This window comes from Phocoena phocoena, chromosome 11, assembly GCF_963924675.1.
Source record: "Phocoena phocoena chromosome 11, mPhoPho1.1, whole genome shotgun sequence".
NCBI lineage: Eukaryota > Metazoa > Chordata > Mammalia > Artiodactyla > Phocoenidae > Phocoena > Phocoena phocoena.
Window position 1 is genome coordinate 41,976,086 of NC_089229.1, and position 27,566 is coordinate 42,003,651.

At 36.2% G+C, this 27,566-nt stretch overlaps 1 protein-coding gene across 3 annotated transcripts in view; it reads left to right on the plus strand.

Moving 5' to 3' along the window:
* OSBPL8 (oxysterol binding protein like 8) overlaps nt 1-27,566 on the plus strand; it is a 103,060-nt gene that overhangs the window by 9,772 nt on the left and 65,722 nt on the right. The window contains exon 2 of one of the 3 annotated variants that reach the window (XM_065886883.1): nt 186-323. In XM_065886883.1, coding sequence (XP_065742955.1) covers nt 233-323 — 91 coding nt within the window. In that variant the 5' untranslated portion in view covers nt 186-232. Of the gene's footprint in view, nt 1-185; nt 324-25,214; nt 25,360-27,566 lie in introns of those variants that run through there. The other 2 variants (XM_065886884.1, XM_065886882.1) reach the window with 2 other exon arrangements.

The following is a 27,566-nucleotide window of genomic DNA, read 5'->3' on the forward strand; positions in this document are numbered from 1 at the left end:
CCTCTTGAATTGATAACAAACTAAAAATAAAACAATTATGTTAATTTTTTATTAAAGTATTGAGTTGGTAAAATGAATATAACCACTGAGGCCATTTCAGTCGTAGTTCTATTCCATGTCATTAACTATGCCGTTATGTAAATCTATGAATTAAGTACTAATTCTTTTTCCCTTCTTTCCTTGAGCTGTGGTAGCAAACAGTGACGATACTCAACACCTGACACCAGGAAAGATGAGTCAGCGCCAAGGGAAAGAAGCTTTTCCAACGCCAACCAAAGATTTGTATCAGCCATGTTTTAGTCCAGCAAGTCCTCATAGCCAGGGTAAGGAGTTGTACTTTTAATGTTTTTTGTTGTTTTTGATTGTGTGGTGTGGTGTGTGTGTGCATGTGCGTGTGTGTGTGTGTGTGTGTGTGTGTGTGTTTAGGGAGAAAATGACATTTGGGGGTCTATCATGACTTTTCTTTTGGACTGTTTGGTTTTATAAAGGTTGATGTTTGTTTTGCTCGTTCATAATACTCTTGAAATGAATGCATTTTCCTTTGGAGTCCTTTAATTCCCCTTATATTCTACAACATATTTGGTTACTTGTATCATTCTTCTAATTCAGTGATTCTCAAACTTTTTGGTCCAGGACTCCTTTGTACTGTCAAAGATTACTGAAGCCCCCAAAGAACTTTCATTTATGTGGGTTAGGTAACCTCCTGATACTTAACTGTATTGTAAATTAAAACTAAAACCTTAAAAAAATGTTCAGTGTTTTTTTAATTGAAGTATAGTTGATGTACGTACAATATTATGCACATTACAAGTGTACAATATAGTGATTCACAATTTTTAAAGGTTATACTCCATTTATATTTATTATAAAAATATTGGCTACATTCCCTGTGTCATATAATAAATCCTGTAGCTTATTTTATATGTAATAGTTTGTTTAAAATGTTTACTCTTAATTCATTTAAAATTAAATAATAAACCTATCACAGATTAATATGATTAAAATATTTTTATGAAAAATAACTGTCTCCCTCTCCCCCACCAAAAAAAAGTTGAGTGAGAATGAGAAGAGTAGTATTCTTTTCCCTCAGGGTCCCTCAACCTTGGCCCTACTGTCATTTGGGGCTGGATAATTCTTTGTTGAGGGGAGATATCCCGTGCATTGTAGGATATTTAGCAGCATCCTTGGCCACTATGCGTTAGATGCCAATAGCATTTTTCCTGATTGTGACAACTAGAAACAGCTCTAGATCTTGACAAATGTCCCTTGCAGGACAAAATTGTCTCTGGCTGAGAACTACTGTTTTACAGTTTTTGCAAATCTCTTTAATTTTTATGTCTAGCTTTATCAAGGACATTTGTAAGTGAAACTGGCCTTCTTTTACTGCAAGTGCATGGCAGTGAAGAAATCAGTGACTACTACTGCATTCTGGTACCTCTGTTTTGATATGTGCTGAATTGCCAGTGGTCTTACCCAGCGTTGCTTTTGCACTATCAGTGAAAATGTCAACACAGTGAAAAAGTATTATGAAACTAGTTTTGACGTTGCAGACCCTTTAAAAGAGTCTTGGGGACTTCCAGGGATTATGGAATTCCTAATTCATAATTGATACCTTTTGTGTATTCGATTCTGCTTCTTAGCTAAAGTTTATTTGATCAAATGCTTTGAACTCTCCTGTGGTACTACTGGTAACTGTGGTGGAAAGACTTCTGCTTTTAAAATTAAGAACTTAAATTTGGTGTTTGAAAGCTGATATGTACTTAGGTTTTCAAGTATTTTTAAAAATTTAGAGTCTTAACAATTATGTTATACTGTCTGTATAGTTAGTCAGGTTTTAGTGTTGTTACTTTATGAATTATTCATTGAAGTAGGCTTTAGTTACTTCTTTTTAAATGAATATTAACTGGTTAATAGTAAGTTACATGATCATTTTCTAACTTATTCCAGTGGAAAATGTTTTTCTAGTCAAGTGTTAGATGGAGACATTTTTATATAGCATTGCAGGAATTGGAAAAACTTTAACAAGATAAAAACAATTACTACTATGCTAAAATTTATTGCTTGGTTGTTGAATATATTTTGGAAAGTTAACATTTTTGTTACTAAATGCTTTTTTGAAAATGGATATATGGTATACAATGGTATACATAAGCTTCATTAAGATAAAATTCTGAAAGGATGCAGCTTATGTGATTTTTTTGTTCTATGCACCAGAATTTTGACTGTAATAAATATGGTTCATCTGATTCATATACCTGTGTACTAGAATATTTAGAGGAATTCTTTAACTTGGAATTTAATGAAACAACAAAAAGGTTAGTTACTAATCGTTAAAAGTACTTTCATGTGTCACAGACATTTTCCGGCAAACAGGGAATTTGAGAGAATAGTACAATGAACACTAATAAATCCATCAAGTAGATGTAAGAAATTATTAACCTTTTGTTGGATTTATTTTATTTATTTGGGGGTGGGGCTGGAATATTTGGAGTAAATCATAGACCTCATGATGTTGTACCCCCAAATACTTAATCCATCTCTAAAAATTAAGAACATTTTCTTATATAACCATAAAACCTTTATTTGATCTAACAAAGTTAATGATAATTATTTAATATAAGCTAACACCTAGCTCAAATTTAAATTTCCCCAATTGTCCCCAAGTTTTTTGCAATAAGCTTCTTGAAACCAGGATCCAAGAAAAGTTCATGCATTGCATTTGGTTGTTATATAATTAAATCTCCTTTAATCCCAAAGAGCTTCCTTGTTTACTCTTATTTTATTTTCTCTTGTGCCTTTGACTTTTTTAAGAAACTAGGTCAGTGTCCCTACAGAGTGCTGGACCTTTTCGATTTGATTGCCTCCTTGCAGTATTGTTTTATTTGTTTCCCCCTGTCTTTTGTATTTTCTGTGAACTGGAAGTTAAATGCAAAGGCTTGACTACATTCAGGTTGAACATTTTTGGCAAGATTGTTTTCTAGGGGATGTGTACCACTTCATGCTGCCTCGCATGAGAATTCACTCAACATACGATTGTCCCACTATTAGTGATGTGAGATTGATCAGTAGGTTCAGGTGGTGGCAGCCTGATCCTCTTCAATTGAAAGTTGCATCTTTTCTCCCCGTATAACCTGAAAGTAAAAGACAGTTGGCACCTAGTAAATATTCTGTTCGCCATCAACTTTTCACCTAAAAGTGTAAGCACTCTTTGATTATCAAGATCAATTAGGGTGGAAAACAACATTAGGGTGGAAAAATGGTGATTTTCTAATTCTGTCATTCTTTTTACGCTTGAAGTTTTCCTGTAAGAAAGAGATCTTAATTATCTTAAGGCTACCTAATAAACACTGAAATATAGTTCCTATAGGAAAGTCAAGATAAATGGTTATTGCCTCCTAAGTACCAGTGTTTTAGATTAAAAAGAAGACATAAAGTCTACTTCCGGTGGTGACGTATTTTTTGGGCTTACAAATATTTTACTGTAAAGAACTCATGCATTGAAGATAATAATAGTATCTATCCAGCACATAAGATTTTTATAAGGCTTAAAATGCGTTAATACATATAAAAAGCTTAGAACATAGCCTGGTAAATGATAACCACTCATGATAGCTGATTAATAATAATATAATAACCACAACAACAATATTATTACTGTTATTATTGTTTTAAATAAATGATTCTATTTGAGTTGAAGGCTGATATTTCGACTTTTGCTGTACTTCAGCATCTTATAGAGGCTCAGTTGGAAATTCTTTTAGTATGGATGGCCATGTACAACCTCTAACTTTTGCATTTACAGTGTCTGTAGTGTTAGTTATATCTTGATTTACACCTAAATATTCCTGGGTAAGTTATGGGTAAATTAATAGTTGTAGAGTGAATTACATACTGAACGTACTTCTCTTTTAAAGTCAACCTATTGGGTTTTTGTAATGTATAATATCTCCCTCTGGTTTACCTACTGAAATTCCACATCATAGTTTTCAGGTGTCAGAGGTGTGTTTGAAATAAGATAAACCCATTAACTCTTGGTTATGGTGAAGATAAATTATCGGGGATTAACAAATATCTAGAAAACCTCTTTGATAGGTCTGCCGTAACTCAAGTACTCTAGATCAGTATTTCAACTTCTGAATGGAAAGAATTAGAATTCCAAAACCTTATTGATAGTAATAATGACCAACATTTAAAGTTCCCTGTGTCTCTTAAGTGCTTTTTACATGTATTATTAGCTCCTGGAATTCTTATAAGAACCTTATGGTATATAAATCATTCTCCCTGTTTCACAAATGAAGAAACTGAGCAGTTGGTAAGGGTAATTTCCTTAATGTAGTTTACACAGTTAATATGTGATAGAGCTAAAATTTGAACCTAATTATGACTCCAGAGGTTTATATTTTTAAAGTTTTGATCAATTTAGTCAGATTTTTTTTTTTTTTTTTTTTTTTTTTTTTTTTTTTTTTTTTGCGGTACGTGGGCCTCTCACTGTTGTGGCCTCTCATGTTGCGGAGCACAGGCTCCGGACGCGCAGGACCAGCGGCCATGGCTCATGGGCCCAGCCGCTCCGCTGCATGTGGGATCCTCCTGGACCGGGGCACGAACCCGTGTCCCCTGCATCGGCAGGTGGACTCTCAACCACTGCGCCACCAGGGAAGCCCTAGTCATTAGATTTTTGAGGCTCAAATTTTACAAACCTTAACTCTGGCTCCTGTGTCTTTTGATATAACTCCATAATGTGTACAATGCTTTATGTGGAGTTTTTTTTCTTTCTTTCTTTGAGTAGTATCTAGGAGTACAGTTGTGAAGTCATATGATGAGTGTATGTTTTACTTTATAAGAAATGGCCAAAACTGTATTCCAAAGTAGTTATACCATTTTACATTTGTCAGCAGTGAATGAACATTTCAGTTGCTCTGTAACCTTGATTTCTTTTAGTTTAGCCATTCTAGTGGATGTATAGTAATATCACATTGTGGTTTTAATTTGCATTTCCCTGATGACTAATAATGTTGAGCATCTTTTCATATGCTCATTGGCCACTTGTATATCTGAAGTGTCAGTTCAGATGTTTTTGCTCATTTAAAAATTTGGCTTGTCTTATTGAGTTTTAAGAATTTTAAAATATATTTCAGTATCATCCTTTGCTAGCTGTATATGTTGTATTTTCTTCCAGTCTTGGCATGCCTTTTCATTGTCTAAATGATTTCTTTCAAAGAACAGATGTTTTTAATTTTGATGAAATCCAATTTATCAGTTTTTCCCTATGGCTCGAACTCTTTTTCCCACCATTAAAGAAATCTTTGTCTACCCTAAAGTTGCAAAGAACACTTTTTGTGATTTCTTCTAGAAGTTTAAAGTGTCACAGCTCTGGTGTTTATCTTCATTTTCCTTCTTAACTATCATCATCTTAGGTCAGGTCCTTATTATTCCATACATACATTACTTAGTACCATAGTATCCTAACTCCTCTTAGGAACTTGCCTTCCAATATACCAGGCTCATCTTTCTTAACAAGACAACCAAACAGAAAATTATTGTTACATGTTAAGATGAGACTGTGATGGGACTGGGGTTCTTATAGATGTATATGGTCAGAGAACACATGGATCCTATGAAGTAGGTCTCTTAGGGAAATGATATGAATAAAGAGAAATAGAAAATTATAAATGAGAATACAGATTTTTATTATTCAAGCTTATAACTGAAAACTTCATTAGGTATCTGCATTTATGACACTCCCATTCTCAAAAAGCCAGTGGTTGACTGTTGCCTAGAGCAGTGGCTCCTACGTCTGGCTGTATCAGAGAATCACCTGGGAGCTTTCTTTGCTTAGATGTAGCTTCTTCTCCAACCTTTCAAAATCTCTAGGGTGAGTCTGTGTATTTGTGACGCTCTCCAAGTGTATCTGATATAGCAACATTTGGATCAGCAAGCAGAAACCAGCAATAAAGAGCGTAAATTACAGATTTCATAATCTTGTAGTTAGAGCTGTTAGTATTTCTGACTTTACTCTTCCCTTCCAATTTCATTTTATATTTTCCCCCATCATGAACCTAGCTAGATGACTTTCTTCCCTGTTCCCCATAAGACTGTGCTTTTATTTATTCTCATTCTCCATTGTGGAACATTCTCTCCCTTCCCTCTGCTTATCTAATTCTTCTCAAATCGCGGGGTGCAAAAAAATGACCTCAAAATAAGGATCAGATCAAGAGTTCTTCTGTAAGATTTTTTTGGTTGAGACCTCAGAAAGATTTAAGACAATGCCTCTTAGAGCCTTTCAGCTAGAGACAAGCACTGAAAAGAGTCTTAAAGGCATACCTTATAAGAATGTCTCAGCTAGTCCAAAGAGCTTCAAAGCTCTTAAGTCTGCTGTCCTACAGTACCATGACAGACAGCCCTAAGAAGGAAGTGGCCTATCTCAGAGATTAGTGGGTGTGATGTCTGTTTAATTGAGTTATTTCCAATTAAATTCATAGGAAATCCACAAAGTTTTTACAAGGATGGTACTAATCAAAGCACCACCAGCTTAGACAGAAAAGGATAGACAAAGTTCAACTAAAAAGAACCTTTGTATGTGTGGGGAATCCCAGTCTTATATGGGCAGGAAGCAAGCTGAGAAAGCTACACTGTTGCAAACGTGGACCATTTCTTACGAAATAGGAAGAGTGACCCGAGGATGGAGCTCCGAGCTTGGAGCCCAGAGGGTAGAGTCAACAGTAACAGAGGACTGTTTTCAGGGAGCAGAACTGTTGTTCTAGTCAAGTTGCTGATGACGTGTCCCTAGCAGATTTCACAATTGCTATGGCACTGATATGTGCCTTCTGTGTAACTCCCTATTCCCTACAGCTTTTGAACTCAAGTGTCTTATTGCAATTCTATCCCCGGCTTACTGCACTGGGGCAGATAAGTTATCTTTTGAGGCAATGGGATTTTGATTTAAGAGGAGCTGTATCAAAGGAACCATATGGGGACTTCCCTGGTGACCCAGTGATTAAGACTCCACCCTTCCACTGCAGTGGGCATGGGTTCAGTCTCTGATCAGGGAACTAAGATCCTGCATGCTGCGTGGCCAGAAATTAAAAAAAAAAAAAATTTAATTAAAAGAAAAAGGAACCATATATGCGGAACTAAACCCAAGGAATACATGTGCATTTGAACCTGATTTAGATAACAAGATCCTGGCCTTACAGCCAGTGCTGTAATAGGATGACATTTTGATTAGGGGAAGGGCATTGAGTATATTTGGCATGTGGAAGGAATGTAAATTAGGTGGACAGTGGTATATTTCATTTTCAAAGATGACTGCAACAATGTCTTTCATCTCACATGCTCTTTTTCTATGTGTCCTTACAACTTGCCCATCAAGAAATGGAGTCTATTCCTCTTCCACCCCTACCTCTGTTTAGTTCTAGGCTGGCCATGTCTGTTGGCCAGTCTATTGGCTATGACCAATAGAATGTAGTAGAAGTGACATTCTAGGACTTTTGAGACCAGGCATTAAAAAGATCTGGTAACTTCTATTTTTGTATATTGGAGGAAGTCAGCTTCCATGTAAAAGTCTCACCATCCACATACTACCAGCTGTATGAAAGCCCAAATTGGCCAACCCCTAGCTGTTCTAGTCACCTAGCTAAAGGACCAGAAATGTGAGTGAGGAAAGCATATTGGGATTTCCAGCAGATGCTATGTGGATTAGAGACAAGCAGTCCCCATCTGCCCCCCTCCCCCAGTTTGCCAAAATTGTAGAATTATGAGCAAATAATTTTAGTGTTTTAAACCACTACGTTTCGAGTGGTTTATTGTACAATAGATAACTGTAAGAGTAGGCAACACAAAATGATTAGAATTGCATTTATAAATTTGGAAGAATACAGTATATGAGAGAGGACTCATTACTAGACTGTACCGTCCAGGCGAGGTGAATACAGCCTGGATGAGAGTGACAGTTCCGTGAGTTTTTAAAAAAAAAAAGTGGAGAAATATATAGAGGAAAATTTCTCAGGGATTAGTGATTGATTGGGTTGGGGGGTGACAGAGGAAAAAGAGAGGGAGGGCTCAGCAATGACTCCTTGGTATTTTGCTTGGGAAACTAGTTCAGCAGTTTACCAAGGTAGGGGACTATGGAGGAAGACTATGTTTGGGGGAAAGATGCTGAGAACTCCAATTTTGGACATGGTGAGTTTGAAGGACTTTATCCATGTGGAGCTGTTGAGGAGGAAATTGGCTTTATGGGTTTAGAATTTAACAGACACTTATGCACTAGAAATGTAGATTTGGAAGTCATCAGCTTAAATAGAGTAGTTGAAGACAGTTACAATTGTGTAGATCAGTTTAGTGATTCTCAGACAGTACAGTTTTTTTTTTTTAATGAAATAGAATAGGATCAAAAGATCAGAGCTTACTTAATCTGATCTGTGAAATTGTTATCTGATACTCATATGTGTACACACACACACTTGATGTAAAATATATTTCTCATTGTGAGCTGTGAAAAGTTTGGAAAGAATTGTAGTTTGAGAAAAGAAAGGAGTTGGAATACAGTCCTAAGAAGTGTCAGCATTTAACGATCTGTTGGAGAAGGGATTGGCAAAGAAGATTTGTAAAGGAATGTTATATCCCAGGAGAATGAAACAGGGTTTTATGAAGGAAGGGGAGTGACCTACAGTTTTATATATAACTCAAAAGTAAAGCCAGTTAAGACAACTGAAAAATTATCCATTGACAAGATATCTTTGATAACTTTTGTGAAATCAGTTTTGGAAACAGTGATGAAGCTAGATGGCAATAGGATGAGGAATAAGAAAGATAAGAAATTGGGAACAGTTAAGATAGCAAACTCTTAGGAATTGTGCCTTTGAAGGGGAGAAATATGTAGGGTAGATAGAAAAAGAACATGGGACAAAAAGGAGATTTGTTTTAAGATGAGATATTTGAGCATGTTCAGACATTGACAGGAGAAAGTCAGTAGAGAGAAATACTATAGTAGAAAGGAGAATTAATAGGGCAGGTTCTCAGAGAAGGCATCAGAGATGGGATCCATTGTGAAGATTAAGGGATCCACTGGACTAGGAATACAGCTAGAAAGTGGAGGAACCATAATAGTGGGATTGCCAAGTAGCGTTTAGGTTGGTATCAGTCTGACCTAGTATGGGATTTTCTTCTGTAACGTTAGGCCTTGCTTGGTGTACGCAACAAAAGAATGGTGGCAGAGTGAGTGTGGGATGCTGGCAAGGGAGTGGAGTTTGGTGGATGAGCTTGGTGGACTGCTTTGGTGGCGGGGTAGGATCTGTAGGAGGAAATGCCAGGATCAGTAGACGGCTTGGAAGCATTGTGTTAAGTGGCTGTAGGGGCAAGGGCTCTCTTATAGACAAATACTGAACTGATAAAATAATTGCAGGTTAGTGTAAAAGGAAGAGAGTTGTTGAGCGTAAATAAATGTCTGTTTGTCATATATATATATATATATATATATATATATATATATATATAAAATAAGTATATATTCCCCCATGCCTCACATAGTACCTGCAACGTAGTAGGTACTTTTATGTTTAATAAGTGAATAAATATCTTTATTGAGTACCTGTTATGTGCTGGTTCCTGCCACTGTGAAGCTTATAGGCTCATTTTTTAATGAATAAATGCAATTTTGGAGGTGATCTTCACGTGCCTGAAGCCCCTTCTCTCACATGAACCTCACGTGTCATATTGTTCCTGTGTTTGCTAACGAGAGAGAGTGGATGACCAGGCAGACAGACAGATTGATTGATTCATTCATTCATTCACTCATTCATTCATTTAATATGACATTCGTTTTGCTGATATTTGCTGGACTCATACTTAATAGCTACCATTTATTGAGCACTTACTGAGTTTGGCCATTATACTAAAAGGTTTATATTTCGAATTATATTTAACTTTTGAAACAACCCCACAAGATATAGGCACAGTTACTATGTCTACTTTACATGTGAGGCAGTTGAGGATTAGGGATGTTAAGAAATTTGTTCAGATTCACAAAACTAGTATGTGTCAGAGGCAGGTTTCAAATTCGGGACTGTCAAAGCCCATAGTCTTTAACTATTCAGCTATACTGGAGTGAATTACAGATCAGCTATTTTCTTTTTCTGTTTTATACATGGTATGGTGATAGAAATTTATGTTTTGCGAGTGCTTTAGAATGGCAAAGATTCTCACTGTTCCTGTTTTCTGGCTGAGTCTCCTTTATACATATTGATTCATACCAATTTAGTGTGGGTCACTTTCCCTTAAAAACAACTTAAGTTTATTTTTTTGCACTGTGGTTTCCTTCCATCATTTTAGGATTTTTTTTCTTTATTTTTGGAGGAACTAGGGAGACTCTGGCTCTCCTCACTAAAGCCCACCACACACATCAATATAATCTTTCATTTGTTATCTGTTTAGATTATGATGATGAATTATTTGGATTATTCCAAAAATTGTGTATTTGCCAGCTTTTTTTCCCTGTTTGAAGACTAAGTACCAGTTCAAAGTAGTCTTAACTTAAGTATGATTACAATCTCTTAAGTAGAATGGTATTTGTTTTAGGCTGACTTGTTTGAATGTAATGTATTTCAGTTTTTTATCAAGAAAGAAAGACTTGGGGCTTCCCTGGTGGCGCAGTGGTTGAGAGTCCGCCTGCCAAGGCAGGGGACGTGGGTTCGTGCCCCGGTCCGGGAAGATCCCACATGCCGCAGAGCGGCTGAGCCCGTGAGCCATGACCGCTGAGCCTGCGCGTCCGGAGCCTGTGCTCTGCAACAGGAGAGGTTACGTCAGTGAGAGGCCCACGTACCGCAAAAAAAAAAAAAGAAAGAAAGACTTGTAGATTAATTAGGCTTGTTGTCTCCCTTTTCCCTGTACTTTTGAATAAGGACAATGCTAAGGCAGCCTAGAGACTAAATTATAGCTCATCTCACAGACAGATGCTCTACTCCCTCTAGATCACGTTTGAGATGATTATCAAAGCTTGATGAGTTACTAAATTTTATCTTGTAGCTACCCTTTCTTTCTCTGGTCATAAAAAGCTATTTTCACGGTTTTATTTTTTAAAAACCATCTTTCAATTGTAGTGCTTTGTGAGAGAATGTGAAATGTTGCTGTGCCAAAACTTATATGAATCCATTTCAAACTAACTTTTGTGTTTAAAATTTAAAAACTTTGAAAACTAAAAGTTTTACCTGCTCAATCAGTTTTATCAAAGTTAATTTAGGCCATGTTTGGTTTATCTAGGCTTGAATTAAAATGTCTACACTTAGTATTGAGTTCCTCTTATCCTTTAGTAAATTCTCTTAAACCTGTGAAGTCCCTTCACCTTGAATGCTCTGGCAGCATTAAACGTGGAGTGATGGGTCTATATCAAATACTTCTAACTTAACAGAAAACTTTAAAGGGGGATTTTCTTTAACAGGGAGTGTACTATTGTGAAGATACCAGATTCCTCAGGGTGACAATTTTAGACATTGTTAATAAAATCTCAGGTGACTAATTCTGAGTACCTTCAGTAGAGTGGCTCACAGACCAAAGGAGACCTAGAAGTCAGTTTCCTCCCTGAAACGAAGCAATTCCTCCTTCCTTGGCAAGACATTTCTAGGGTCAATTCTGAACATATATGAGATCATACACACATTAACAAGTATGTTCTTGAATACATGTGTTATATTTCATGAAAATTGTTTTACCTAAAAGAAAACTTGAATTTATTCCCCACCCCCACTCTCTTTTTTTCCCTAGATGTTGTGCTATGGTAGATTGTTTTCTTTAGAAATAGTATAAATTAGAGATTATGTTGATTTTCTTCTAAGTTTCTGAGCCCTCAATAAGTTAGATTTCTGAAGTTATTTCGTAAGACACGGTTGTTTTCTGTTTTGAAATTCCTTGTGTTTGGGGAGTTGCTTCATGGAGCTATGAAAGTACCTATTAAGTAATGAAAGAGAATATAATATTTGGCAAGTTAAGAAAATAAGAATAAAATATTTTTCTAAATCTCTCTTGTGAAATGTTGCAATATCTGTATTCTTCGGCTGTTCCTACATGGGAAACTGAAATACTTTGAAATCATTTATTGAAAAGTGAGAATGAATAATTCAGCTTTGTTTTAAGCATCTTTACAAAGATGAGAGAGTCTGTCTTATCCTTGCCAGTCCTTACTAATTGCTTCTTTAACAAAGCAGTAAGATGAACATTAAGAACGCTAAAGGATGCTTTTCTCCCCATAAACATTCATATATTCCTTCCCCCCCCCAATTTATTTATTTATTAAGATAACAGTGAAGGATTGTCACAAAATACCTGCACTAGTTTCTCAGCTCTTTTCTGGTGGGATTTCCACCCCCCAATTGTTTTCATATAGTCGGAGAGGTTGACATCTCCCTCTTAGCCAGAATGGTAAAAGAGTTTCATTTGTAGAGTTAGCTGCTACAATTTTCCTTTTCCTTATTTGAGGCATGTGGAGGCAAGCTCTCTGTATTTTTAATGAGTATATAGCAAGATAATATCAGTTTAATTTACCAAGTAATATTTGCATAATTTCTGAGAGAAGATAAACAGTAGTTTCATAGAAACTTTTCTGTTTCCATTTCTTTGCGGTAACTTTGAACATATATTAAATTTTATTTAAGGATGAAACACTGAAAGTTTAGCAAACTCATCTTTTTCCAGGTGGAGGAGGGATGTTTGTAACAGAAGGACAAATACCAGCTGGGGAGTACAGGATTTTCCAAGGGTCTTCTCTATCAAGCCAGCCTTTATTTAGCCTGCTTAGTACCTACTTCTGTACTAGAGAGCAAGAACAAACAAAGAATGATATTCCTAGCTTCTGCCTTCAAGAGTTTAGTTTGTGATTACAAAGTTTAGGGACAAGAAGTAGGGAAACATAAGAAACATGAAAACATGTAGCTGAACTTTCACTTCCAGTAACATGGCAAACTAAATGTTCAGAGAAAACCTTCTTAGTAAGAACATCAGAATGCTGGACATGGTGTTTTAAAAATTTATTTTTAGAGTGTGACTGACCTGTCGGTAAAGTAAGGGAGTTAGTAAGAGTTATTGAGAGAAGGGAGCCAATTTAAAAAATAACCACTTAAAATAACAGAAAATAAGGTACATAACAATAATTCTAACAAGAGGTGTGAAATACCTTTAAGTAGAAAAGTATAATACTAAGAGTATGTATTCTCAATAAATGGAGAGACATACCATGTTTCTGATAGGAAAATTCAATGTTATTAGCATGTCACTTCTCAGATTGATTTTGTATGTTCGATGTATTTTGAATTCATATCTCAACAGGATTTTTTTCATGGTACTTGATAAGGTGCTCTGTAACTCTCTAGGGAGAGCAAAGGGCAAAGAAGGGTCAAGACATTCCTGAAGAAGCAGAGCCAGACAAGGGTCAGGGCTTACTTAGTACTTAATAATGCTCTAGCAAATAAGATAGGTGGTATTCATGCTGATAGAGACAATGAGATGAATGAAACACAACAGAGACTTAGAAACAGACTCAAGCATATATGGAAACTCAGTTTATGACATATTACTCAATAAACTGTTTGGGGGAAATTAGTTATCTGTATGAGAAAAAATGAAAATAGATCTCTTCTACTAAATACAAAATCAATCCCAGATTAAATGTGAAAGATAAAGCTATTAAACTTTACAAAACATAGAAAAATATTTTTATATCCTTAAGGTAAAGAAGGATTTAACAAGACACACACACACACACACCCCTCTCAAACTGAAGATTGACCCATTCTACCTTGTTGAGGTTAAGAATATCTGTTTATCTAAAGATACCACAAAAATAGTGAAGAAACAAATTGCTATGCATATAACTGACAATGAATTAATATCTAGGAAAAATAAAATACTCCTATGTATCAACCCAAAAGACCAAAACCCACTACAAAAATATACAAAAGACATGAATAGCTATTTACAGAAGAGATAACACAAAAGACCAGTAAGTGTGAAAGGATGTTTAACATTAGGAAACTGGCAAAAGTGAATTAATACTACAATGGATTTCCATTTTATACCCACTAGATTTAAAGTCCAATAAGTACAAGTGTCAATGGGGACGTGAAACAACAGGGACTCTCATTTACTAGTAGTGAATGCTTATGTTGGTGATTTTGGAAAATAGTTTGGCATATTACATAGTAAAGTTGAAGATGAGCATACTCCTTAGTGTATCCTAGACCTAGTGAAACTCTCACAAATGTGTACCAGCAAATTGTCTGTAATAGAAAAAAAAAAGAAATGGGGAAAACCCAAATGTCTATCATCAGTGGAATGAATAAATATCATAGTTATATTCATACAGTAGAATACTATGCAACAATGAAATGAATCATTTAAAGCTACAGGCATCAGTGTGGAAGCGTATAGAAAACAAATTAAAGTTCATGCAGTATGATGACATTTATGTACAGTTTAAAAATAAGTAAAATGAATGAATGCATGGGACCTCCCTGGCAGTTAAGTGGTCCCACTGTAGGGGGCACAGGTTCTGGTTGGGTAACTAAGATTCTGCATGCCGCATGGTGTAGCAAAAAATAAAAAAAGAGAGAGAGAGAAAGAAAGAAAGAAAAAGAAAAAAAATGAATCAAGGGACTTCCCTAGCAGTCCAGTGGTTAAGACTGCACACTTCGCTGCAGGGAGCATGCGTTCGATCCCTGGTTGGGGAAGTAATATCCTGCAAGCTGCGCCACACAGCCAAAAAAGAGAATCAATGCATTGTGTAGGAATAGGTACATGATAGAACAATAGAAGGAGTAAAATAGAATTTGGGATAATGGTTAACTCTGATTAGAAGGGAGGTGTGTACAATCAAGCATACATGGGAGCCATCAAAGACACTTGAAATGCTCTCTTTCTTAAGTTAGTGGTCATTACCTATGTTTTCATTTTTATCAATAATGTTTAAAATGTACACATGTTATATTCACTCTTGTGTATACGTCCTTAGAATAAATGCATCTCTCTTTTTTTAATGGTATAGTCTGTGGGCTAGTGCTGGTGCATGTGGTTCTTTCCTAGTTCTGTAAGTAGATGAGAAAAATAAATACACTATTACAATTTTTCACTAAGTGAAATTCCTTCAGTGTAAAGGACTGTCTTTATTATGAGATTATAGTCTTCCTGCTGTATGATATTTAATATCCCTTTGTGAATTGATGAAGACTGTGAATTATAGGTTTAAGAAAACATTGTGTCTTCTCAAGATGAGAACCCTGATAGCAGTGCTACTGTTTTGGGGGGAAATTTTACTGGTCCCCAAATTCAAACTCTGTGAACCATAGGTTTATGTCATTTGCCTATGTGAGGAGATTGTGGGTATAGGGTAAAAAGATAAGGAAATCCTTGTATTTTGGATAGAGTAACGGACCGTGAAGTTAGTTAGATGTGTGGTTACAACTGTGGAATCAAAATAGCTTCTTCAGGACCTTGTTAGGCTCATCATTAGGAAATTTCTGGAGTGTGCCAGCCCATTTAATTTATATCCAACTCCAAAGCTTGCATAGAGTTGGATTGAGTCTCTGGTGGGTAAGTAAAAAGATGTGAGCATTAGCACCAATATTTGAACATCAGCTAAGAGAGGGAATGGAGAGATCAGTATCCATTCTTGCCGTCCTAAAACAAGCAATATTGTCTTATAACTTGGTTCCCATGCTTGGAGAGAAGAGCTAGAAGACTAGTTACTTGTGGAACACTAACATATTTAAATGGGTACAGTGGAGAGTGGGATTTTCTTTATCTGTTATGTTTTGAGAACTCAATTGTATGGAAGGAAAGAGTGTAGTAGCTTTTTTCTAACATGATACTTGCACAGCTTTCTAGTGGAAGAATTTTTGAAACAGATTTTTAAAAAGTTTTAATTAAGTCCCTGATTTACAAACTGTCCCTATGTGTGAAAGATGATCTAGTTGAGTGGTCTCTGTCCTATAGGCTCCCCTTTCTTCTTCACTATCATTAAGATTTTTCTCATTTTACCCCTTCCCACTGCGGACCCTATTGTAGCCTGGGATCATGTTTTTTATCCCCCATCTTTGAGTCTCGCCTTACCACAAAATGGTTTGATGCTGGCATCTGTGTTGGCAGGCTTAGGGAAAGCAGAAAGAGGAGACGGGGGGAAAGTAAACACTACTCTCACGGCTGGATTCTAATCTTGGCTCTATTGCTTGTTTACAGTGTGACTTCGAGCCTATGTGCCTCAGAGCTTGATTACCTGTAAAACCAGGATACTACTCCTTTTGTATGTCATGTTGTTGTTCTTTGAATCTATTGAGAACATATGTGAAAACACTTTTGGAAGCTTATTACTATATAATTATTAGGTAGTATTATGATGGTTACATTCATAGGTACTCTTACTACATTTTCAGTTAGATTCTTGTGAACAGTCTTAGAAAGAAACCTAAGCACTTCATTTAACATTTACTTTGTGGAAATAGACTCTCCGAGTTTCAATCAACTTTTAATGAACATGAACTCACATATGTTGAAAGCTCGGTAAGAGCAGAAATTAGGGACTTTTATGTTCATAACTCTCTTGTGCTTAACATAATTCCTAACACAAAGTAGGTGCTTATTAAATTTTTATTGAATGAATCTAATATACAAATATAATTACAAATAACTTTTCATCCAAAGGAAAGTACTGTCTTACACTTATTGCTGTGAATATGGATATATAGACAAGAATGCTCTCCAGTCTAAAATTATACTAAGCCATCCTTTTAATTTTGTATGTGCATTTACATGTGCTGTTAAGTTGAGAACGTATTTAATGCTGAGAAGCTACAGTTATTTTTTGAGGTAATGTGGGATAATAAGATTGCTTTGTATAATTTTCAAGCCATATAATCATCAATGAAATTTTACTAATTACAGCTAAGAAATTAATTGTCATATTGGAGGATGGAAATTGACTGAGAACTTTATTGGTGTGTTTTATATTTTAAAGCAAAGATCATTATCAACCATCTTAATTTATATGTTCTTTGAAAGGTTATTAATAGGCTTTTTTGCTAACCCTGTGCTGCTTAAATAATAGTAGATAGCTATATTATTTTTTAAATTTCATGCTCTATAAGGAAACTTACTGCTGAATTTGTATAGTACCACCTTCAGATATTTAGTTCATTTTTTAGGGCAGTGGTTCTCTTCATGTTTGGACATAATACTTTCTTAAATTCTTATTGGTTGATTTTTGTTTTCAGTATTTTGATCTTTTTCCAACTCTTCTTGCTGCTTTAAGGATTCTAAAATCTCTTAAAGCCTAAGTTTATTATCTTGGGATTCAAGATAAAGTATATAGCTCTTATAATACTTTCATCATAATTTAAATCAATATATTTTATCATGAGTGTGCATATGGAACTTTATAGAGTTTAGATGGATTTTCCAACTACCAAATTAGATGATTTCAGAATATCAGCTATGTTTGCTTCATCTGTTTTTAAAATAAAGATGGTCTGGAATTTGTCCAGGGAACTCATTGGAGTTCTGTTATTACAGTGAGATGCCTTCTCCAGTCCTAATCTTTCGGCTCTATAGAAAGAAGTTGAAGCTGGGCATTTTCTTTGGGCATATAGCAGGAACATCTAAAGATCTTATTATGGCCTTTTGTGGTTTTTTCCTCTGCTCAAATGTCTGCCATTTTAATATGGAAAGAGTCCCTAGACCAAAGATAATATATGTAGCTGGTCTCTAGTGGCAAGGAGATATTAGTTCTTTTTAGTGTTGGGGAATTTCAAAAGGAATAATATCATTTATGTCAGTGTTTTCCTATTTTGACAGTGATCCATATAAGAAATACATTTCATGTCACTACCCAAAACATAATATGTGTGTGTATAGTTATATAAAGAGTCTTAAACAGTGGATAGACCTAGAGTCTGTCATACAGAGTGAAGTAAGTCAGAAAGAAAAAGACAAATACCGTATGCTAACACATATATATGGAATTTAAGAAAAAAAAATGTCATGAAGAACTTAGGGGTAAGAGGAATAAAGACGCAGACCTACTGGAGAACGGACTTGAGGATATGGGGAGGGGGAAGGGTGAGCTGTGACAGGGCGAGAGAGAGAGAGTCATGGACATATACACACTAACAAACGTAAGGTAGATAGCTAGTGGGAAGCAGCCGCATGGCACAGGGATATCGGCTCGGTGCTTTGTGACAGCCTGGAGGGGTGGAATAGGGAGGGTGGGAGGGAGGGAGATGCAAGAGGGAAGACATATGGGAACATATGTATATGTATAACTGATTCACTTTGTTATAAAGCAGAAACTAACACACCATTGTAAAGCAATTATACCCCAGTAAAGATGTTAAAAAAAAAAGTCTTAAACAAATGATTGATGAAACAACTCGCCTTTTAATATCAGAGTATGATGCACTCTAATATTTCCTATCTTGGCTTATTCTGTTTCATTTTTTTAAATGCTATTTGTGAGTCACTAAATTGATTTTCAACTTACCAATGAGTGGTAACTTGAATTTTGAGAAGCATGTTCAAAATAAGTAAGTTTATCCATAGGTCATAATCTATTTCTAATATAAGTGTTTCACATGACTTTCAAAACTATTATGATGATCTTACAACATTCTTGTTTTATAATTTTTCTTGTTTTCATACATAGATAATGTAGTGTAAAATGAGAGAGATGATAAATTCAAATGTTAACCAAGATATGTTTGAAGAATGTTCAGCTTTGCTCTAAGTTTTACAGTAGTTGAATCTAGCCAGCAAGGCACAGTAAATGTGATTATGCTGCAGGTCTTTAAAAAATTTTTTTATTTAATTTTTTTTTTTTTTTTTGGCTGCGTTTGGGTCCTTCATTGCTGCATGGCTTTCTCTCTAGTTGTGGCGAGCGGGGGCTACTCTTTGCTGCGGTGCACGGGCTTCTCATTGTGGTGGCTTCTCTTGTTGAGGAGCACAGGCTCTGGGTGCGCGGGCTTCAGTAGTTGCAGCATGCAGCCTCAGTAGTTTTGGCGTGTGGGCTTCAGTAGTTGCAGCGCGAGGGCTCAGTAATTGTTGCTCACGGGCTTAATTGCTCTGTGGCACGTGGGCTCTTTCCAGACCAGGGATCGAACCCATGTCCCCTGCATTGGCAGGCGGATTCTTAACCACTGTGCCACCAGGGAGGTCCTAAAGATTTTTTATTGAAGTATAGTTGATTTGCAATGCTGTGTTAGTTTTGGTATAGTGCAGCAAAGTGATTCAGCTATACATAGATTTGTATCTGCTAATCCCAAACTCCTAATTTATCCCTTCCCCACCCCCTTTCCCATTTGGTAACCATAAGTTTGTTTTCTATGTCTCTGAGTCTATTTCTGTTTTTGTAAATAAGTTCATTTGTGTCATATTTTTATAAGTGATAGCATATGATTTTTGTCTTTCTTTGTCTGACTTACTTAGTATGATAATCTCTAGGTCCATCCATGTTGCTGCAAATGGCATTATTTCATTCTTTTTTATGGCTAAGTAGTGTTCCATTGTGTATATATACCACATCTTCTTTATCCATTCATCTGTCGATGGACATTTAGCTTGCTTCCATGTCTTGGCTATTGTAAATTGTGCTGCTATGAACATAGGAGTGTGTGTATCTTTTCAAATTAGCGTTTTCTCTGGATATATGCCTACAAGTGGGATTGCTGGATCATATGGCAATTCTCTTTTTAGTTTTTTAAGGAACCTCCATACTGTTTTCCATAGTGTCTGCACCAATTTACATTCTCAGCAACAGTGTAGGAGGGTTCTCTTTTCTCCACACCCTCTCTAGCATTTGTTATTTGTAGACTTTTTAATGATGGCCATTCTGGCCAGTGTGAGGTGATACCTCATTGTAGTTTTGATTTGCATTTCTTTAGTTATTAGCAATGTTGAGCATCTTTTCATGTGCCTATTGTCCATTTTTATGTCTTCTTTGCTCTTCTACCTATTTTTTTATTGGGTTTTTGTTGTTGTTGTTATTGAGTTCTATGAGCTGTTTGTATGTTTTGGAAATTAGGCCCTTGTCAGTCATAACGATTCCCAGGAAAAGATAAGCTGAATAGAGTCTCTGGGTTATAGTTTGGCTTTGATTTCTTTGAGAGTTTAACAGGAATCTCTTCTTTGGAAAGCACTGGGCAAGTGAGCCCTGGGATACATAGGGTTCATCATAGCTTGCAGTTTATGTACTAGATACCTTACAGTAATATGGTCATGAAAGGTATTTTCTGCCTTTTAGTTCACCATGTCCTACCAAGAATAGGTAGAAAATAGAACATATAAATTTAAAACATTTGCTTTGTGAAAGAAAGTGACAAGAGAATGAGCTCACAAGCCAAAGACTGGGAGAAAATATTTGCAAAAGGCACACCTAGAAAGGACTTACCCAATGATATACAAAGAGTTCTAACAATAAGAAAACAACTCGATTAAAAAATGGGCCAAAGACCTTAACAGACACCTCACCAGAGAAGATATACAGATAGCAAGTAAGCATATGAAAAGATGTTCCATGTCATATGTCATCAGGGAAGTACAAATTAAAACAACAAGATACAACCACTGCACACCTATTAGGATGGCCAAAATCTGGAACATTGACATCGTGAAATGCTGGCAAGGATGTGGAACAGCAGGAACTCTCGTTCATTGTTGGTGGAACTGCACAACGGTACAATCATTTCAGAGGACAGTTTGGAGGTTTCTTACAAAACTAAATCATATTCTTACCATATGGTCAAGCAGTCACACTGCTTGATATTTATCCAAAGGGGTTGAGAACTTATGTCCTCACAAAACCTACACAAAGATGTTTATAACAACTTTATTTTATAATTGCCAAAACTTGGAAGCAACCAAGTTTTGTCCTTCTGTAGGTGAAAGGATAAATAAACTGTGATGCATCCAGACAGTGGAATATTGTTTAGCGCTAAAAAGAAATGAGATATCGGGACTTCCCTGGTGGTCCAGTGGTTAAGAATCCACCTTCCAATGCAGGGAACATGGGTTTGATCCCTGATGGGGGTGCTAAGATCCCACATGCTGCGGGGCAACTGGGCTCTCGCAATTCAACTACTGAGCCTGCGCACCACACCTGGAGAGCCCATGTGCCACAACTGCTGAGCCCGCGCGCTCTGGAGCCCGCATGCCACAACTAGAGAGAAGCCTGCACGCACCGCAGCAAAGAGCCCGCACGCTGCAACAAAAGATCCTGCGTGCGCAACTAAGACCTGACACAGCCAAAAATTAATAAATAAATTAACAAAAAAAAATAAAGAAATGAGATATCAAGCCATAGAGGAACCTAAAATGCATATTACTAAGTGAAGGAAGCCGACCTGAAAAGGCTTCAGACTGTATGGTACCGGTTACCTGACATTATGGTAGAGGCAGAATTATGGACACAGTAAAGATTAGTGGTTTCCAGGAGTTAGAGAGGAGGGAGGAATGAATAGTTGAAGCACAGAAGATTTTTAGGGCAGTGAAAATACTCCATTTTCACTGTTAGGAACCTGTTAGGAACCGGGCCGCAGAGCAGGAGGTGAGCGGCAGGCGAATGAGCGAAGCTGCATCTGCCGCTCCCCCTTGCTCGCGTTACCGCCTGAGCCATCCCCCTGCCCCCCGCCCCGGTCTGTGGAAAAATTGTCTTCCGCAAAACCGGTCCCTGGTGCCAGAAAGGTTGGGTATTCTGTCCTAAAGTACGCTGTGGACCTTGGGTGATGATGATGTGTTAATACAGATTCATCAGTTGTAACAAATGTTCTACTCTGGTGTGGGAAATTTATAATGGCAGAGGCCATGCATGTGTGGAGGCAGGGGGTATATGGGAAATATCTGTACCTTCCTCTTAATGTTGCTGTGAATCTAAAACTGCTCTAAAAATAAAGTCTTTAAGAAAAAACAGTTCAACATATTTGGAGTATCCTCAGTTTATCCAGACATCAGGGGCTGAGAGAAAGAGAAAAAGCTTCATCAGCATACTGTCAAGACAAGCCAAGGTCAGAAAAGAATTTGGGCAAAGCTCACCCACAGAATTTGTCTTTTGGGTCAAAAAGAGATAGTAGGAGACGTTTGGTGATGACAGTTTTTTAAGCTCAGTATCCTGTTTCCTGTATTCCATGCATTCTTAATTTGCCATCACTTTTTGGTAGAGTATATATATATATATATATATATATTTTTTTTTTTTTTTTTGCAGTACGCGGGCCTCTCACTGTTGTGGCCTCTCCCGTTGGTGGAGCACAGGCTCCGGACGCGCAGGCTCAGCGGCCATGGCTCACAGGCCCAGCCTGTCCACGGCATGTGGGATCTTCCCAGACCGGGGCACGAATTTATTTACTTTATTTTTAGCTGCGTTGGGTCTTTATTGCTGCGCGGGCTTTCTCTAGTTGCGGTGAGCAGGGGCTGCTCTTCATTGCAGTGCGCGGGCTTCTCATTGCAGTGGCTTCTCTTGTTGCGGAGCACGGGCTCTAGGAGCATGGGCTTCAGCAGTTGTGGCTCTCGGGCCCTAGAGCACAGGCTCAGTAGTTGTGGCGCATGGGCTTAGTTGCTCCGCGGCATGTGGGATCTTCCTGGACCAGGGCTCGAACCCGTGTATCCTGCATTGGCAGGCGGATTCTTAACCACTATGCCACCAGGGAAGCCCTAGATCATATATTTTTGTATAGCCTTTCTCAAGGAAGTTCCTTAGAGGGAAGTAAGGAAGGCCTGTGGAAAATAATATAGGTGAATATTTTCTCAATTCTCCCAAGTATATGGTACATGATTAGAGCCATTATAGATGCATAGGAGAAAAAATTAATTCATTCTGAAGAGTGGATGTTTTAGTGCATTAGGCCTATTTCTATTGTAGAACCCCAGGTGAGAATGGCTACTCTAGTAAATTCTTTAAAAACATTCATGGAAAGTAAATTTTTAAGACCTTGCATATCTAAAAATATCTTTATTTTATCCTAGTATGTAATTGATAATTTGACTGGGTATGGAATACTAAATTGGAAGTCATTTCCTTCTAATTTTGAAGGCCTTGCCTGTATTTTTGTCTTGATTTCAGTATTGATGTCAGTAACTTGTCTGATTCCTGATCTTGGTGCTGTAAATTATATGCACAAGGATTCTTCGCCATGAGTAGGATTAGTTCTCAGTTTTTACCACTGCTGGTTTGTGGTTAAGCTTTCCTGAATCTGCAGGACAGTGACTACAAGTTCCTTTCATGCACTCCACTGTCAAACTTATGTTGTTGATGTATCTTCTCCTGGATACATGCTTGTAGGATACATACCCATACCTGCTTATATTTTTAAAAAAATACTCGTTTCCTGTCATTTTTGTCAAGTTTTAGGAGGGAATACCTTAGGTCAGTATCTTTTTTAACCTGGAACCGTTCTTGATTTTACATGTATATTATCCAATTTGATCCTTATAACAATCCTGTAATATAGGGAATATTATTAGCATTTTATAGATGAGGAAACAGAGACCCAGAGAAATTAAGTCAATTGCTCAAATGCATCCAGCTAGGATAGAGCTAGGATTTGGACTCAGGCAGTTTTAATTTAAAATCCTGTTTAACCATTATACTATAAATGCCTTTTTTGATGTTATACTCTTCATGTCTTGAGAGCCAAGTACCATTGCATGAATTAATTATAATTATTTTTCTTTTGCCTGTATTAAATGGTAATCTATGTTTCATGGCATGGAGAAAAGAGAAAAAAAAACAACCCAAAAAACAAACACACAAAACCTGTTATAGTTGTAGGTATCAACCATAAACTGTTTTTACTACTAATTGATTTTGAAATACCTTTGTCAAAGAAATAATATGTGTATATTGTTTGTTTATTTTTAAGTGTCCTTTCTTGTGAAGAGAAACAGTCTGAGGCTATATGGGATGCTGTTGTATATGAGTGGAGAACCAGCCTTGAAGTGTATGCATAGTAAGGAAGGAAACAGATCTTATACTAAGGTCTATAAAATGAAGCACTAAATCAGTTGTAATTGAGTGGTTGTTGTCTAGCTAAGGAGGTGTATTTCCAGGTTGAAAGAAATGTGATCAGAAAAAGCAGTCTAGAGTATATAGAGAAAGTAATTGACTTAGAGTTTTTCATTTTAGTTAAGGTGTAGAGTGAGGCAAATGGATTTTAATATAAGTAGGAAAGAATTCTCTGGAGTTTTAAAGATTAGGAATAAAGAGACGACATAGTGTATCATTTTGGCTATGGGTCTTTCCTGTTAGATTTAATGATGTGGGATCATACCAGTCACTTAGTTTTAACCTAGAAAAGAAAGATATTTCCATCTGTTACTGTGATAATAATGTTACATTATTTTAATAAGTTTTAAGTGGAAAATACTTGTTGGTAGATTATATATTTTGAAAAGTTTAAATGTAATGAAGAGGAACTACAGCAGCTGTTTCAAAGAAACATATATTGGGGCATGCAGCATTATTAATGGTGTCCCTTTAATCTTTTCTGTTGATTGGTTTGCATTAACACTGTCTTAATGATGCATATATCCCTACTAGAGGTAAAACTTAAATGTTTGTTCTCTGCTTTAGCCACTGGAATCCATCAGAACCGAGTGTGAAAGAATATCTTTCCTTATGAATTCTTAATCATGGCTGAAGCAAGCAGTAGATTAGATATAAATCTAGAAGCTTCAGGAAAGATAAGCAGTGTTATGTGTATATCCATTTTTAAAGTAAGCAAAAACTGGAAAGGAAAGAATTGGAAGAGGTGGGAAGTGTGGCCGATACTATAAAAATGTAATGGATATGAGAAGAGGATTGCGTTTTTTGGGAAAAGAGAAACTGATCTTATTACTTCAGCCTGAATCTCTAAGTATTGATCTTGCTTTGTTTTCCTAAAGCAGCAACTCAACCCAAGGCATTACTGGTTTGATAAAAAGGTGAAACGGTGGAATAGCCTTTCTTGTTTATCAGTTCATTTTTTTAAAAAACCCCAGCAGCATGACTTAGTGCCTTTTCTGTCAGTCTCTTTCTCTATCTGTTTATTGCTGATTTGACAGTCTCTGGTCCTTCTCCTTTGCTGTTAAATGTGTGTGTCCTTTGTTTGTGCTGGTGAGTTTTGCTATATTTGGATGTGAGAGAAAAGCCTGTCATTGCCATATTCGTCTAAGTAGGCTTCTGGGTGAGCATATACATTAAATAGACTTTCTAAGCCATGAAGGAAGAGAGCTCACAACAACGTAGATTTTCTTCCTGTACTGTGGTTTCGCCTGTTTTATTTCCTCCACGAATTGATGGCCGAAAGCTGGTCCGGAATGCTTCATTTGGAGGATACAATGAACTTTCTCCTTCGTTGCCAGGTTTGTTTGTTTAATCTTGTATTCTTTTCTTAATTTCTTATAGATTTTTTATTAAAATAAACTGGATGTTTTAACATCTTAAAACTGCTTTTGTTTAAACAAAATAATTCTATAGTGAAAGGTTAGATTTTAGTAACTGCTGCTATATGGCTTGGCTTTTCCATATTTTCTTTTACAGTCTCTTTAAGCTTGAACTTGAAAACTAATGATTCAGTGAAGTATGAATCTTGAGTGCTGATAGCATAAATTTTTGCTTTAATTATTGAAATAAATATTATAACCCTTTGATAAAAATAAAGCCCTTTCTAGACTTCAGATAAAATTCTATAGATAAACCAATTGCAAATGAAACCCACATATTTAATATTGATACTTGTTAGACTATTTCAAGCAAAATAGTAACTGTGAAAATTGATGTTTAGTTTAAACTTTAATAGCTTAAGTCCTGACTAACGTGAAGTTTTCTACCTAAATATAATTTTGGAAATGCCTTACTTTGTGTTGTTAGATGTGTTTGGGTATCATAAGTTTTTGCTTAAAAAATGTTATTTTTCTGGTAGTATTTATTAAATGAAATTAGGCATTGACAGCTATGATTCGAACATTAAACACTTGATCAATGAGATGTAGATGTAAGCTGATCTTTTATTGCTTGAAAAAGATTTATTGTAGCAAATATTTGGTTATAAATTTTAAAATATAAATAATCTCTGTTTTGTTTTCAAAATATTAAGCTGCTACATAATCATATCTACTCTTTTAAGGTTGTATTTTTCTTTTAAAATAAAAATATTCTTTTAATACTCATGGTAAAGAAGTATTGACTGAAACTGGTGCTTGTTTTAATTGTTTTTTTGTTGTTGTTGTTGTTGTTGTTTTGCGGTACGCGGGCCTCTCACTGCTGTGGCCTCTCCCGTTGCGGAGCACAGGCTCTGGACGCGCAGGCCCAGTGGCCATGGCTCATGAGCCCAGCTGCTCCGCGGCACGTGGGATCTTCCCGGACCAGGGCACGAACCCGCGTCTCCTGCATCGGCAGGCAGACTCGCAACCACTGCGCCCTAATTGTTTATATATTTTTCTGACACACATTTTGTGAAATTCGAATTATATTTTCATTTTTCACACTAACCTTTATTCTTAGCTTTTTGTGAATATTCATGCCGCTAGGCAGTATATGCATTCTTTTGAGATGATGAAACAACTTGTAGAAAGTGTTACTTGGGCAATTAAGTAAATTATTGTAAATTCACTGATTTCATTTTCTTTTCTAACAGGGTTTCCGAAAAGAATTGGAAACCATAGTCCTGAACTGTTGCCTAAGTAGCATAAGTTTCAAACAACATTCATAGTCCGTAATTTAGTCTTCTTAGTGTAGCATGATTACTATCATGCTTCTTTCTTAATGTTCTCAAAATGGTGTAAATTTTACTATTTGTCTATGTTCACAAGTGGCTCTGAAAATGCAACACACAGAAATGTTTTAATGTTGTTAAATACTGTACTTATTTGCTTTTACAGTGTGACTTAGTTCCATTTCTGTATTTGTCTTTGTCTTCTTGATTTTCTTTTTTTAAGCCAGCAAGCTTGCTAGCACATGTTTGCTGACCTTCATGCCATGAGTCTACTTAATATAAAGAATAATCAGGTTACCTTACTAAACAATAGAAAACTTCCCTGTTTAGAAATTTGGGTTTTACTTCATTAGGTAATTGAAGACAGAATTGTCAGTTTCTATTCTCAAAGAAAATATTGAAGGTCATTCTAGATAGATTTGTTTGAATGGAAAAGTAAATGGTTGGCTTTGTTTTCTAATTCTTGAAATAGAGAAAATCATATTCATAGGGATGCTTCCATATTCCTCTTAATACAACCAACAGTTTTATTACAACCAGCCATGATAAAAAACTTTTAAAAATATGTTTTATTTTATCAGCTAAGAAGTAGAATTAGGTACTTCAAAGAAGTGGCTTTTTATGTATTTCTTTTAAGTTAAAAGTAAAAAATATAATTTTTTCTGGGACATTTTATTGATTTTTCTGACATCATTAGAGAAAGAGGGGTTCTACATTAGTGATATTTAGAGATAACTTTGTTTTACCACTTTGACCACAACCCTTTTATCATTTTAGTTTTCCTTAGGAAAATCTACTCCCCCCCCTTTTTTTTTGTTACTTCTACCTTAAGGAATATATTGGTATGGCCTTTTT